General features: G+C 38.0%; 1 protein-coding gene across 1 annotated transcript in view; it reads left to right on the top strand.

The window, feature by feature from the left end:
* Positions 1-17,144, top strand: part of LOC144002623 (uncharacterized) — an 80,894-nt gene that overhangs the window by 10,964 nt on the left and 52,786 nt on the right. The window contains exons 2-6 of the mRNA XM_077498022.1: positions 4,193-4,340; positions 5,740-5,898; positions 7,193-7,385; positions 9,329-9,451; positions 10,258-10,338. Coding sequence (XP_077354148.1) covers positions 4,193-4,340; positions 5,740-5,898; positions 7,193-7,385; positions 9,329-9,451; positions 10,258-10,338 — 704 coding nt within the window. The remainder of the gene's footprint in view (positions 1-4,192; positions 4,341-5,739; positions 5,899-7,192; positions 7,386-9,328; positions 9,452-10,257; positions 10,339-17,144) is intronic.

The raw sequence follows: 17,144 nt of genomic DNA, 5'->3' as shown, positions 1-17,144 counted from the left end.
GTTCTCTTTTATTATAACTGGATGTTGTATAATGTCAGGCTGAGAGGATTTGGGCACACAGGGACAGTCTGATGTTTTAATTCAATTGAAGTTGTCTGTCTCAACATTAACCACTGACTCATAACCATTAATTTTATTTGGATTCCAGAAGTCATGACACATAATTATTATATAATATTGTTTCACTATTTTGTAGTGTTGTTCCGATACCGTTTTTTTGGCTCCTGATATCGATGCCGATACCATACCGATACGTACGTTTTTTTTTCCCTCAACATGAAAAAGCTGTCCTGCCATTGGTTCAGAGCATTCAAGGGCCAATAGGATATCTTAGATCGGCATGCAGTGAACATGTCACATATCAGTGAATGTCGTGCACCAGCAATACACAAGATGCTGCATCCAAAATCTTATATTAATGTTGGAATTAATGGTATCAGCATGTTACTTGTGAGTAGTCACCGATACCGATACCACTGTTTTTATGCAGTATCGGCACCTCTGCCGATACCAGTATCTGTATCGGAACAACACTACTAATTTTGCAAGGTCATTTTTAACAGATTATATATACAGTAATTGCTGTGCTATAAGGTAAACCTGATTATAAGCCGCACCCAGTAGATTTCTAAAGGAAAAATCTTTTGGACATACATAAGCCGCACCTGACTAAAAGCCGCATGTGCCCACATTGAAACATGAGATATTTACAAAGAAAGATGGTACACAGAGTTTTCAAAGGTTTAATCATATACCTTAGCTGTTCTTTCCAAAGCAATATGATCTGCACGTGCCGTGGACATCAATTGTTTAGTGGGGATCGAGAGTCTCATTCCGTGAAGTGGCCAGCTTTGTATAACATTATAAAACATCTTACCTCTGAAAACAAGTCTTCAGTAATGAGGTCGTGCACGTACGAGTGCAGTTTGTTTTCGGCCACAGGTGGCAGTAGTGATTTGAAATTGTAAAACTTCTATATACTGTAGCTTGAAAAAGTTAAACAAAAGTGAAGCTTCGTCTCCAGATTATTATGTACAAGAATTTGAACTGAAAGATGTGAATACAAGTATGCAGGAAAGAAAGCAACATGAATTGGATGTGTTGAAGCTACTGTCCATGTGTCAGGATTTAATGATACACCCCTTGTCAGATTTGATCATTCTGTACACATATAATGTTATTTCCTGTCTGACCTTTGAAACAGTTCAAGCAAATTGGTGATTTATTTTGTATACTTAGTGCTGAAATACAGTCTCAACTTTTCGTGCATTGCACACAGCTGTTGTTTTTCTTGTGTTTGGAGGAGTGCTTTAATGTGGGCTCCTTCAATTTAAAATTGTAGAGGAAGAAGAAATTGCAATATGATTTATTAACAATTACAAAAGCATATGATTTATTTAAAAAATGCTTGCTTGTTATACAGGACTGGGTGTCACAGTTTTTCTATACTAAAGACTACAAGGGGTGTTATGTGTATCAGAATAAAAACATTCAGTCCTGTTAATTCTTTCTTCTTCAGAGATCTCAGACATCTCATACATCTGTTTTACTTTGAACAGAAACATAACAGGCATGACTGGCAGAACCTCCCCCATCTCTCTCCCTTTACTTCTCATCTCAATAGCTTGATCCTGGGATTCGAGCACTTGAGGAAAAGCATACGTTTTGAGGTGTTCCCTTGAGGCTATGAGGAAATGTTCTTTATACTGCTAATAATGCAGCACGGTTGAACTTTGTAGAAAACCTGTACCTTTTACCAAAGTATGTTTTAATAGTTTTCTTTTCCACATTTATTATGTTACTTTAGTATTTTAGATGTTTCTTCATCAACAATCCCCGCCCACCCCCAAGTTTGTGTCTTTTGTTGATGAATATTTATAAAGCGTTTAGTCATTATTGATAATATATTGATAATATATAATATCTGCCATTTTCTAAAAATATGTACTACAGTATTACATATTCAACTAGCCAGTTTTTGTTGGCATTTTGTTTCCCTAATTCTAACATTTTCATCTTTAAAACATCTCATCTGGCTCATGAGCAAACTATTTGACCTCATTTTACTGGCAGCAGTTAAGGTCAAGAGTGCAACAAGGGCCATAAATCAAACACTCTCTCTCTCTCTCTCTCTCTCTCTCTCTCTCTCTCTCTCTCTCTCTCTCTCTCTCTCTCTCTCTCTCTCTCTCTCTCTCTCTCTCTCTCTCTCTCTCTCTCTCTCTCTCTCTCTCTCTCTCTCTCTCTCTCTCTCTCCTTCCCTCCTTTGAGAATTCCTGGTAGGCTGGTATGTTGGAATTTTTGGTGTGACCCGAAATATGTTCCATCAGTGCCATTCCTCTGGGCCGCAGAGTGTGACCACAGAGAGAGGTCTGTGTTGAAGGCTTGTGTCTGGCAAGATGGCCAGGATGTAAAAAGTAAATAGCTGACAGATAGATTTGGATTCCGTCACGAAACTGATGGTGCACTCTTCTAGAGGTCAGAAGTTATTGGAAGTATTCCCATGTTCAAGAGGATAATGTGCATGTGCTTCTGTTCTAATATTGAGTGGAAATGTTTGGTGTTACACATGAAACCACCTCTGTTAACCTCATTACAATCAGCATTGCCTTATTCTTCATAGTACTTAGTTATCTGTTGTATTTCTATTAGTGTTGTTCCAATACCGATACTGGTATCGGCAGAGGTGCCGATACTGCATTAAAACAGTGGTATCGGTATCGGTGACTACTCACAAATAACATTCCGATACCATTAATTGCAACGCTAATATAGGATTTTGGATGCAGCATCTTATGTCTTACTGGTGCACGACATTCACTGATGTGTGACATGTTCACTGCGTGCCGATCTAAGATATCCTATTGGCCCTTGAATGCTCTGAACCAATGGCAGGACATCTTTTTCATGTTGAGGAAAAAAAACCTTAAGTATCGGTATGGTATCGGTATCGGCCGATACTGCAAAGCTGGGTATCGGTATCGGGAGCCAAAAAACGGTATTGGAACAACACTAATTTCTATTGCATTTCTGAAAGACACCATTGATGAATGACCATTATTTATATCTGTAATTTTAACAAAAGACAAAAATAAATTGCAAACACAATAATATCAATCATACAGCATCATCATGGTTGCAGTAACTTACAGAACTACTCTCCAAAATGGCTGCCAGATTACTAGATGAAGATGAACTGGACCTTGTTGCCTTGCCGACCCCTCAGCCAATTGGAACAAATCAACACAATAGGACAACACAACACATTTATAACAGCAGCTGACATTTGCATTTTAAAATAATTAATTGCCATATGATGTGAGAAATGTCATGCAAACATTCCAGTCTTCTCTTACTTTCTCCCATTCATGACCAGGATCACTTTATATAAGCCCCATGAAGAGGTTTATTTATTTATTTATTTATTTTCTTTTAAAACCTCCCCTCTGAGCAGGATATGGCATATTTTCACCCCATTACTTGTGCATAATGTAAAACACTGTGTGACATTCTGATATAAAGAAAAAAAAAAAAAGACTTTAAAAAGGATCAAATGTGCCAGCGCTCTCTGAGCTTTTAAAGTCAATGAGTCCATAAGTGCTTTTCCGCTTTTTAGTAATGGCATCAGTAAGTGGTCTGTTCACAGTGTGCTAAGCTCTACAGTATGTTGTAATTGCCCACAAGTGGCGGAGCTGGTTTCTGCATATGTTTGCCACCTGGATCTCATGACTGTGACGTACAGCAGATCTCTGCAAAACCAGCACTTCAGATAAATGCATCTGAACATCAACTGTGGCTCAACATACTACTTTGATCTTTTTTTTTTAGTTGCACTTTACTGTTCATATTTAACTATCATTTTATTATGTAAAAAGCTGAAGAGTTCTGAGACTTGATGAGTGTTACTAAACATTCTGAACACAGGCAAATTAAACAAATACTCAACAGACATGGACGATTGAGATAAATCAATACATCAATTTCAGATTGTACAAAGTCACTTAGTTCCTCCTAAATCAGGAAAATATTTTTGAAAATTCCCTGCTTCCAACCTTGTTCAATACTGAGACTAACTCCTTAATTTCTTCTATTTACAGTCCCTGTAGCTATAATGGCCAAATAGTTATGAATGCACAGTATGTCCAAATACCGTACAACTATTTAACATTTATTGAATTGCACTGTCTTCCTCCAGATGAGGTGAACATTCTGGAGGAGTTTTCTATTCAGTTACCCAACAGTCCAAACACCACTTTGACTGTGGAGGATGGCAGCTGTCCAGTCCTGCAGGTGGGACAGTACTCCATACTGGCTCTTCCTCTCACGCAGCTCTTCACTCAAGGGTATGATTCCACCTATAGCCACATGTCTTCCTAATTCATTATCAGTTATTGTCATTTTTAGTAGTATTCAAGTTTCTAGCAACTTGTAAGTTTAGATTCAGCTTGTATGTGTTGCTTCACAATTGAGAAAAATCAGACTCTTTATAGCATGTCTAGCGCTTTTCCACCTATGAAGGCACTCAAAGTGCTTCACACTGACTTAGCATTCAGCTACTTGTGGCACAGCATTAGGAGCAACTGGGTGTTTAGTATCTTGCTCAAGGATACTTCGACATGGTCACAGTGGTCGGGGGATTGAACCGAGAACCCTTGGATTGGGAGACAACCACTCTACCACTGAGCCATGCCACCCTTCATCTATTTCTGTTGGTCTTTATGATAATGCAAGATAAACACAAGCATGTGGAATGCAGTTTATATGAGAAGTGAACTATCCAGTGAAGTATTTGCTTGAAAAGCTGACTGTGTCTCTTGAGTCCTTGGGGGATGACAAAGTTTGGTTGCATCAGCGGTGTAAACTCAATTTGTACTTCTATCACAAAGTAGTGAGAAGTAAGTCTTGATTATAGGAACTACTTTATATGTATTAATCAAACACCTATTATGCTGTAAATACAAAACAATCACAGGAAACAGTTGGTACAGAATTTTTGTAACCTCAAATTGCAGTATGTTGGTACCACTGTAAACCGATGAACCCCTATTTACAACTTTTTCCAGGGTATAAGGCATACCAGTCAGAAAAATATATCCTAAATCGAAGGGTGAGGCATATACAAATCACATCAGACTACTTGTCATTTTTTTCTGGGATGTATTTTAGAAAATCTCCAAAAACTTGCCCCGCAAATCCCTGTCAGTGCCGTTTGGATGTGAAACTTCCACTTCTAACTACAGAAACATTTTTCTTCTTAGTTGAAAATGGCTCATTATATCAAGAATCCTGCATCACATTGTGGCTAATTGTGTCATTTGATGCTCTAAAAGTCAATTCTAAGTTAGAAAACTACATGGGGAGACAGTCACTTTATTGCCATAAGAGGCGGCAGCAAACTAACAATGTACACATTAGTTGCCATGATTACTTCTACTCTTCTTTCTCTGTTTTTTTTTTTTTGCGGAAATTTTGAATCCAACCGAAATTGCTGCCGTCATTTTTGGTGTGATAAGAGCTTCATTTTAATGTATACAAGTTCACCTGAGTCTAAGTCCCAGGATCAGACAAACAATGAAAAAAATTGAGACATACACCAGTAGTCTGAAAAATATTATCCTCTTGAGGAGAAGTAATTGTTGTAAAGTTCTGGTGGAAAGAGCCATGTTATGTTTTATTTTTTCAGCAACGACTCGCAAATCAGACTGGATCAGTGCCTCTGATGGCAAATGTGTTTGTGTTTAGGTTTGCTGATGAGTTTAGTCTACTGGTGCAGCTGAAGACTCCTCAGAGAGCTGAAAGCAGCGTGTTCACCATGTTGAGCCCAGACAGCCATATCATGCTGCAGCTGCGAATCAGTGCTTTCACCATTATCCTCACTGGAGCGCAGCAACGGCATTATGAGTAAGCCTACACACACCTATTTTCAGTTTACTTTGATTTTCTTGCTTCTTCTGTTCTTGTTCTAACCCTCTCAGTTGCTTTTTTTTTTTTTTTGCCACAATTTAAAAGTCGCCATGTGTCCTCATAGGTCATCAATTGATACAACTGATCTATACTCGACTGTATAAATGCAGAAACTACAGTGTTTTAAATTCTCTTTTTATCGTGCAACACACAACATACATAATAATTAACTTTTACAGTGCAGCTTAAATGCTAAATGTGCAAAGTTGATGTTTAAGCCGGCAGTGCCAGTGTTATCGGCACATTTTGTGTTTTCCGTTTGTTGTGTTGACACCTGAATTTGCACCCTGAAACAAACCTGATGAACTCCCACAGTCAGACATCCTGTTGAATTTGTGATTTCCCCTCTTTTCACACATTAGCCAGTCACAGTACAGTCATGACAGAGCCCCACTGCTCAACGCTCACTCAATGTATGTAGATTGCAATAATGCTCACCACACTAACAACAGCAGAGAGCTGCTGTACTGTACACTGTGTTCCAAACGATTATTTAGACAGGATTGAAGCTAAACAAACATTTGAGTTTTAGTTTTTCTGGGTTACATTTTCCATATGTTTTTTTTTTTTTTCTGTATATTTACATTGCTGATATTAATCAAAAGCCGGTTTGATTATTAGTTTCTGTGGCGGTGTTAATTAGAGAAAAAAAATGTTAAACCATGCAAGCCAGTATATAAAGCTGAGGCACCAGTCTGGAGTCCTAAGAAGCCCTCCAAAGACATGAATATGCTCCAAAAATTTATTTTCAAAGAAGTGTATTCAATCAGAAATGCTATGCATTTTTGGATAACCTTGAAATATGGAATTCTTGATGGTGAGTGGATGGCCACCATGTTCCAACAAGGCAGAGTTAGCGAGGTGGTGGCAGAGTGATTTATTGAGCTGGAATCAGGGGGCGTGATATGGTCATCCCCTTAAGGGTGCCTGAAGGTGTCAAAATAACCTCTGCAAAATATGTGAACCTTTTTCTGCAGTGTTATACCATACAAAGAATAACCACGTCTACCACAGAGAAGTGATTCTCATGTCAAGTCAATGCACTAAGCCCCAGAACAACATTATATATTATACATTATATTCAGTGTTCAGTTGAAAAATATCTTGTCATCATTGTGGTTAGTTCAATAAAATCCAGATAGTATGTATGACTCGTTCTTTCACCTGTCATTCAGTTTATAATATTCTTCCTCTCTTGTGATTATGCATCAATCTACACACTCTTCCTTAGGTTCCCCATCCGTGATCTGACTGATGGGAAGTGGCATCATGTAGCAATCAGTGTGTCTGGCCATCACGTGGCAATATTCGTGGACTGTAATCTGCTGGAGCGTGTGGACTGGGTCAACCACGGGCTGGGGATCAAGACTGATGGACTCTTCATCATTGGAGGCATCATCGAAGGCTTTGAGACTCCGTTTGAAGTGAGTTGTCAAATATATCATGTGAATGTACAGGTAGTGTTTATTGTAATGCTCTGCCAATGGACAGTTGTAGCAGTATATTATGCAATAGGATAAAAATCATTTGGGATACTGTTCAAATGCACAACTTAATCAGTACTTAATGATCTTAAATACTTATGAATTGCAGTTTTAAAATTAGTTATTTTACAAACAATATCGTCCAGTCAACACAACTCGAAGATCGAACAACACCACAAACATGTCTCTGTATGGGAGCACAGAGCTTGGCCAGTGAGTGTCTGGTTGGGCACGCCTTCATTCTACATTCTTCTTATCACAACCTATATCCCTCTACCAATACAATTACAATTACAATACTCCTACATTCATATAGTATGACTGGAAGAAAAAGTGTTGTAGGACCTCAGGTAAAATGCATGTTAGTGTAAGTAGCTCCAAATAAAAAGATGTGGAAAAAACATGAACAACACTTTTGTTTATAGTTCAGTTTTCATTGAGGTCTGCCCGGTACTGAGTACAATTATATTTATTTTGTATATATGATCATTATCGTGTTGCTAATAGAGATAATTGTAAAATGTCTTTGTTGACATTATATTTAATGTGATGCATTGTTGTTCCTGAACTAAACAACCAGTCTACACTGTGGTTGTGTTAATTGCTGCATGATGTTCATTGTGTTCACACACAATGTTTGATTGCTACAAAAGTAGTTCAGTTGCATTTGCGTTTGCATTTCCTATTCCAACATGAACACCACCAGAAATGGTGGAGATATTTTTCCTGAATGGAAATATACAGCACATTTCTGAGGAACAGACATGATGTGGGATTAATCTTTGTTTATTGTGGTGTGGGACTTCAGGCATAGTTGGCTTCCTCTGCCAGAAAACATAAAGCATTTTCATTGACTTCCTAATGCGACTATGCTTAAAGGTGAAGCTGCAGGGAGACATTCATCACGACTCCCGTTCTGCCCTTGACAGATGAAGTTATTTTGGATTTAATATGTACTGTAGACTTATTAGCTGTATGGCATGCACTAGCATGCCTGGGGTTGGCAAAGTCATGATATTCCTGTAGAGGGTGGATCTTTACACTTACCAGCAAAACATTAGATACTACACCTGCACGATCAACTGAAATCCAAAATTAGATCTGGATCAAACATACAACTTTTAAAAAGATAATAAACTTCACTTTAGATTCAGAGTGGTGTTGAATTACTATTCTGGATACGTGTAGGAATAATTGTAAATAAGTTATCATACATTTGCTGCAATGAAGAACTGCTTCTGCTTGCAATGAAGGCTGCTTTGCTTGCAAAGAAGAATTGCTTCTGCTTGCAATGAAGAATGCTTTGCTCTGTTCACACTCACATTGACATAGCCTGGCGATTTGAAGATTACTCAAAAAAGCTGAAGAACCACAGCATCTAACGCAGCAGAATGGTTCGATCCAGTCTGCTGAGGTTGTCTGTTTTTTGTTAAGAAATGATTGCAAACTTGACCACACGTACTCAGCAATCTTCCACTCACATGCACAACACATAGACAAACAAGTACACTGTGTTCCAACTATGCCTTGCATTTGCATTTTTAGGGTTGCAACACCCATGTAACTAGGGGCGTGGAAAACCAAATGAATAGAGAGGGTGAGGAGAGGAATTTTCAGAGAGTGCAGGAGTGAATTGTATCAATCAGTTCCTCTCCTCTCTCCTCGCAAGCCTGAACTGAGTGTCTTCTCTCCTTTTTTGTGTCGTGTTTAATAGATGTCTAACAGGTAATCCTGACAATACGGTATAATGTCTATTTCACAGCTCTGCAGTAGAACAGCCCTGTACGGATATTTTTCCAAGATTTCTGCAGGAACCTCCGCCTTCATGGCACATGCACAGGAAAGATGATCTTTAAATTTCGTTTTCTGTTCACACTGCTTAGGGCCATCTGCGGCAGCTTACCTTCCTGATGGACAACCCGGATGCAGCTCAGCAACACTGTATCCACCACCCACCGCGCTGTGGTGGGGAGATCTTCAAGCCTCCGCGCTCCCCCGATATGGAGGTGAGAAAAGGAACAATTATTGTATACTCTACACCAGTAGTTCTTTAGCTTAAACCCGTTTCCAATGCACATTCACCGAGCCCTTCTTTATTGAAAATAAAATGTGATTTTATTTTTTCAAATGACAACCACTGCTATCTCAAGAGGGAACCAGGGGCATCAAATACAATGAAAACAACGGACGCCCCAGAATTGATCCCTGTGGAATACCAAACATTCCATTACACATGTGAATTCATATTTTTTCCAACCATTTTCTTTTCTTTTGTTCGCTCTAGTATGCGATAGACACAAGGAGCGTAATTTAAAAAAAACAACAAAAAATGCAGTTGTACCTTTATTTACAAGTTTAATTAGCTATTACCTTCATAACTCCCTTTACTCATATATGAAATCAATATTAAAATAAATTGGGATTTTATTAATCAGTTTAAAGCCCCCCAAAAACACCACACTTTTTTTAAACTTGTCTATGAATAACAAATAAAAGGTCTATATTGTGTAAAAACATGACAAAATATAATGCAAAGAAATAACTGGTTTTATAAATTATAATTACTTTACGGCGGGTCCCGCCAAGTCACATTAACTGTCCACCAAGTCTGTGCCATTATGGGGGCGTGGCCTCGTGAGTTTAGTCAGGAACATGGCCTGTTATGACCTTGTAAGCTGGTAAGTCACTAGTACTGTATGTGAATATTGTAAAGAATATTTGACTGACTATTCACTCGGCTGTTCTTCAGTATATCTCTGCTGTGTAATCGCCAACTATGTGGCTTGTTTCATCTGAGTCTGTTTTCTCTCAGATTCTACCATTGTCCTCAAATGATCTCAACAACCTGATGGGGCGTCCAGAGTATGAGTTACTTTATGCTCTTCGCAGTACCGTAAGTCCATTTCTTGGTAATTCAACTGCTAATTTTGCTAAATGCCAAATTCATATTTGACTTACACAGGAATAAAAACTTATAAAAGATGAAGCAAATAAATAAAAATAAGTTTTGTTGACTGGGTTCACAATTAAATGGCTCTGTGGTCTGCACTGATAATGCGGGCAAGCTTGACCACCATGCCATCATGGTGATTGTTTCCAGCTGTTTATAGGCATGCAATTGTGTACCAGTTGCGTCGTTTCAGTGGTTTTGCCCTTTCATTAGCTTGTCTCAATAAACCCAGTGGGCCAACTTTTCTGATTAATATGGTATGGAGCCTCTGGCCATTGTGTCCAACCAGCCACTTCACCTCTCCAGACTGGCTCATTTTGTGTGACTGTGAAAGGGGTTAGTAAGAAAACACGTTTAACCACTGTGGAAAACATGCATATACTCCAAACAGAACGGTCTGACCCCAGATTCGTTTTGGGAATGCATAAAGCAAAGCCGCTATAAATACTGCAATTTCATATTCACGCACATCAAAAAATATGTATACACAGTGGATTTTCTATACTCTATACACTTTTGTGAGTGTGACACAGCACAGCATGCCGTGCTAGTGCCACCAGGAACAGCTTATCCATTAAGATGGCATTGAGAAGCCATTTGGATGACGTAGCTGCCTGTTTTAAATTGTAGACAATGGAGGAACAAGCAGCACCATATGCCGAATAGTTACCAAAATCTCCATCTGCTGACTCTTATTTTGATTTTATCTTCATGTGTTTGTAGTTTTCCAGTTTTTATTGTGACTGAGACTGTCTTGTGTCCATCTCCTCTTCATCCCTCCATTTGTTTTTATGGTGTACTGTGAGAAATGCTGTTATTTCACCGCATTTCTGTGTCTGTTTTGTTTTTTTTGCCTGTCCTGCTGTCGAGTTAAATTTGACATTTTCATACTGATTTTGAAGTACAGCTGGTTGCCCATTTTTTGCTTTAAACACTATTTAAGGTAGTTAAACTGTCAAAACAAATTTAATCATTTGGATGTTCTTCGTGCAGCTTTGAAGGTATATACACCATATGTCTAATGTTTGTAAAACATATGCTGCTTTGTACTGTTGTTGTGTTGTTTTAGACACCACAAAATATTGGAGCTCCTATTTTATGGGTCCAATAAATATTCTGTGACTATAAATTATATCTTAACCGCATTTTAATGTATGTTGAAACAATGTGAATCAACAGCCCGCAACAACTTTGCTAAGATACTAGTATTTACAATTAAATTGACTCACTTTTTTCCTACTTAAATACTACATAATGTCGCTGTGCTATGAAAAAAACATTTGTCAATTTTTGTAATTTTCCACATTTTTATGTTATTGGGATGAAATGTTTTTTTGTTTTTTTTTTATGTGGACGTTTTTTCTTGCATGTATGTGATGTACAACAAATATTTACTGAAGAGGATAAATTGAATTTCCCCTTGAGTGATTGTAATGAGTACATATAGCATATTAAGAAATACAGCTGATGTCAGCAAGAAAGTTTGAAAATTAAAAAAAATAATAATAATTAAGGCAATTGACAAATATCCAATCCAAATAAGCATTTTAAAAAACATTCTGTTGACATGTGATCAATATGTAATGAATCATTTTGAATTGGAAAAGTGCACCCTTCTTTTGTGCCTGTGCAGTCTGCTTCTCATTAAATCCATACAGATGTGACCTATGGAGGTGCAACCATCCAGTCTCTGCGGCTCTTTTCAGTGTCTGCACACTGGGGAAAACTATTATATATGAACAAGAAATATTGCTCCTCCATTAAGGTCTGCTGTTTTTGTCTTTGGTGCGTAACATTTCTGACACGGGGCCACATTCCTGGCGTTTCCTGGCTTTGATGCATATTCTGCGTGGGGCCACCAGCTCCTTTGACAGGTGCTCTCTGTAGGGACGTGAAGCTTGATTAGCTAATCCACACTAGTGTGCACTAAGATGTTAAACACTCTGCTCCGAGGTCAGGGGCCACTACTAATTAATTACTCTAAAAGAAGGGCTATGAACTTTATAGTATGATGATGGTTCTGAACTTTCGTATTAACCTTTGTTGACTGGTTTATAGTTATTTGCTTTTGTAAATGCCTTGATTTATTAATTATCAGGTTAAGAGGGGCTCTCAATCGTTTTGTACGGTCAGCTAATCTATGTAGAGGGGCTCTGTGTGACCGTTACGCTCCGATCAAGTAGTGCAATACCGGTGTTCCCTCGTTTATCGCGGGTTCATCTTTCTTGGCCTCACTGTTTTGAGTTTTTTACAGCGTGTTTGTTTTTGTTTTTGTTTTTTTTGTACGTGCTTTTTGTTTTGTTTATTTTTTTTGGTCTCTGCGCGACAAACGCCGGTGGGGTAACTTTTGGAAGGGCGTCCTTGCTAGACATCTTTAGGCGGCTGAATCTCCCATACGGGCATCCGCGGATTCGTCTCGACGAGACCTTTCCAATGGTGTCTGTCCCGTCGCCTCACCACATTGCATTCCGGAGATAGAAAATATATACTGTGCTGTATAACAAGTAAATTTTAAAAAAAAGAAAAACAAAGGAAAAAAAGGACAGTAAATAAAAAAAACTAAACATAAATGATGAATGAAAACGCATTCATAATCAACTAAAAATCATTCAAAAAACAAATGAAAAAAATATATATATACTGTGCTGTTTACTGTAATAAGTAAATTAAAAAAAACATACTTGAAATGGAAAAAAATGAATGTAAAAAGAACATATATGTTATGTTTATATGTTCAATAAACAAACTTTAAACTTCATATGATAAATGAAAAAGCCCCCAACACAGAAACATGACATATTGAGTGATACACCAGATTGCTTCCTTATGGATGTAAATCTATGATGCAATGTTATGGCCAACGGGAAGCTAGTACAAGTTAGCTGCTCTGATGATAGTCACTATGCTTTGATGGAGTATAGTGCTGCTTCAGAAGGATTTTTTTTCTTCTATTATTACGTATTGCCCAATTGTCCATAACTGTACTTGGTTTAACTTTTTCCCTAATTGGCCACATTGCCTGAGGGGGCATCTTGTGAAAGCTGAGGCCAGTGCCAGGTCATAGCCACATAGCTGGGACGTAAGGTGAGTGTGCTTGAGCGGTTTGCCTGTGGTCATTTCTTAGCAGCCTGTAAGTCAACATTATGGAGGTCATGAGTGAACTTGGTTATTATACACGTCACGACATGTTGGTGTTGACTGTGCACTTTCGGCCTGACTCACTCAGTCTCATACTTCCTAAAACAGGTATAAATATCCATCAGTATTTGTATTATCTCATGTTATTCACTGTGCATGTTTGAGAAAACAAATTGTTTCCTGGCAACAAAAGGCTGAGGTAAAGTGGATGGGCTGGCACACCTTGTTTGATTATTGCATGGCTGTTGCAGGTGGCTTACTCTCATTCAACTGCAATTTTCTTTTTCTAAACCTTTGAAAACTCTGCTTGTTTGTATCTATGTCCTCCTGTCTTGTGCAGTGATGTTTTTTCATGTTATGGTGGTATGTTTTTGTTTGCATGTGAAAACTACTGCCAGTTTTAATGAAGGAAGTAATGTTAAGATTCCGTTGGGTGTCCAATATCTAGGAATATTTTATTTATCATAGTGGAAACCAGTTGCATGTAATCTTTGTATTTGTTGGATGTAAGATGATCTGAGTTTTGACAAGGCTGTTCATTTCTTGATTTTATAGGTGACAAATGTAAAGATGTGCTATGTGTTTATACACATACACACACACACACCTGTGCACTAATTATGGTGTCTAATCAGCATCTTGATATGGCACACCTGTGAGGTTGTATAGATTATCTTGGCAAAGGAGAAGTGCTCACTATCACAGATTTAGGCTGGTTTGTGAGCAATATTTGAGAGAAACTGTGATATTGTGTATGTGGAAAAAGTTCTTTATCTTTGAGTTCATCTAAAAAAAAATAGGAGCAAAAACAAGTGTTGCGTTTGTATTTTTGCAGAATATACATTTTCTAAGGGAAGGACCAACAAAAGCGTATGTTGTTCAGTAGGATAACTGCAGACCGTTTAATTCATGACAAGTTTATTTAATTACAAAAATGCAATTTATTCATTTTTAATGACTTAAAAATGCTAACTTTAGTAACTCAAAAAATGAAGATTTTAAATACTAGTTTAATCAGATGTGCACATGCAAACGTAAATCACATTCAAAAGAAAGTGGTGGAAAAAAAGTGCTATTGTGGCATGTGCAGCTCAAGATGATGAGCAGAATAATGTTTTGCCCATGAATTTACATTATCAACGTCTTTATTTGCAGCTTCATATGAATAGGTGTCTTTTTGTTTACATTGTTGAGTGTATAAAACGTTTCAAAAATGTAAACAAAAATGCTTGTGCATCTGGAATGGCTCTAAAAGATGTACTTTAATAAACAAAATGTTGCCAAAACTGCTTTATAGGCTTTGTCCCTTGTAGTGTAGTAGTTGAAACTGTCATGATATTGAATCTCTCTCTAATCTAAAAGTGTGGATGTGAGTATCCGTAGTCTGACATTTGCTGAGATAAGCAATAGAAAGTGAATGATGCAAATTGCAATTCCTCAGTTTCTTTGTCAGTTTTTATTTTGTAGAGCAATATTTTGACAGTACTTTGTTGTATATTATTATGTATTCATTGTATGAATTTATTGTTCAATGTTATATTTATGTTCAGTAGGGGACAGTGTACATGAATGACCACGTCAATGCACTATTACAGTCACAAAGCTGATTTCCACAGTCGAATCACCCTGTACATGAAATATGAATGTTGCAAAACATCACTTTCAGACAAATTGCTTTTGCTCTTGCTTGCTTGCACACGTGTTCATATACAAACATACAATGTGTTTGTAAAACTCATTTTCTAAATGAAAATGACACATTCAAAATAACAGCAGTTATGCTTATTCTCCATTTTATTTTGACTTCATGATGACCTCACCGAGGGCTGGCCAGAGAATGTGAATGGGCCAAATGTTGCACAGATAAAAAGCAGTGACTAAAAAAATAAATGCATCAATGATGAAAAGGAAATCTTAAATTTTGGAGTTTTATTCAAACACTACCGGATTTTCTTATGCCCTTAATTTGAAAGAAACTTGTGTTAAATATTACAATGAGGAAGCATGGTTTATATCAAAAGCCACAAAATGCATAGCTTGTGTTCTCTTAAAAATGTTCTGTACACTGTCAAGATGTTTCCTTTTGGAACCAATTCCCATCCATTTAGAAGCAACTCCTGACCTCGCTTGAAACCAACTGTTCCCATTGTGAAATAATTACATACAAGGCCCTCAAATGACCAAGTATGACAGGAAGTGGATTGTTGACAGAAGCTAAAGCTTGGATAATGAAAAAAAAAAAGGAGGGAGTTGAGATTTATGAAGGCATACATGAATTTGTAGGAAAATAGTTATTTTGCTTGTTTCATCACTAAACATCACTATTCACTGAATGATTTATCTCTGTTGGACTGAACATCCACTGTCTTAAAGCATTGCTCAAGTTTCATGTTCTCCCCGTGCTTGCGTGGATTTTCTCTGGGTACTCCCACATTCCAAAGACATTCTTTGCAGGTTGATTTGAACAGTCTGAATTGTCTCTAGATGTGTTTTTGAGTGTGAATGGTTGTCCGTCTATATGTGCCCTGGATTGGCTGGCAACCAGTTCAGGGTGTACCCCGCCTACTGGCCAAAGCCAGCTGGGATAGGCTCCAGCACGCCCGCGACCCTTGTGAGGAGAAGCGGCTAAGAAAATGGATGGATTTTCTTTGTTTTTATCTACTATAAAAGTGGGTCAAAAATTAACGGCAACAGGAAAGTCAAGATGTGAGGGTGACAACACATGAGAAGCACTGTTATTGAACGCTAAAGTTGGGCACCGTGGTCATGGAGATCCTGACGTTGAGGTCACGTGTCCCAAAATGGCCGTTAGCGCAAAATGCATCTGCCACTTTGAGTAAAGGGCAAAAGCCACACTTGAACAATGATTGGCAGCTGTTGTGGATGAGCTGCCACAACGAGAAGAGGCAAAAAAACAAAACAAAAAAGATCAGCATACTCCAGGAAGAATCAATACGTAGCCGATATTGCACTTTGTACATGGTGGCTGAATCAGTAGATGCTAACTGTTAGCACATGCAAAATGTGTGGGAAATAATCTGTTCCATTCATTTGTGCTGCTACGGTTTAATAGATATTGCACAGTTGAATTTAATAACTGACCAACACCATAAAGAAGACTTCTTACGGTATAAATGACGGCGGCCGCGGCCGATTTACCAGCTAGGTTGCTAACGTACCTAAACAACGCAGCAACACTTGTGTCAAACTGCTAACTCAGATGACATTTTGAGGACACATAAAGGGGAAATAAATCCGGATTGTACAATCTTGTCAAGCCTTTGTATGATCAGATTTGAAAGCACTCATCCTCTAGCAGCGTCGCCGAGTTGAGGAAAAAACACTCCTGACACTTCATTAGCAAACTAAACAATCTAAATGTTCAGAGGAAGTCACGTGACGACAGAATCTCTATTGTAAGTGTACCATCCAAATGATTCCATAGGTCATCTTTTAATATATGATGCAAGTGAACATTCACATTCTGCTACATCAGCAACTTGCAATCCATTATTTCACTGCAGGTTGCATCTGCCTTGAAATGAGGACTTATATTGTATGTGGCAGACAGCTCTGGAAGTCATTAAGTAGAGAGGTTAAGGAAGATGTAG

This window comes from Festucalex cinctus, chromosome 15 (genome assembly GCF_051991245.1).
Source record: "Festucalex cinctus isolate MCC-2025b chromosome 15, RoL_Fcin_1.0, whole genome shotgun sequence".
Taxonomy (NCBI): domain Eukaryota; kingdom Metazoa; phylum Chordata; class Actinopteri; order Syngnathiformes; family Syngnathidae; genus Festucalex; species Festucalex cinctus.
This window is presented reverse-complemented; position numbering and strand designations above follow the sequence as displayed.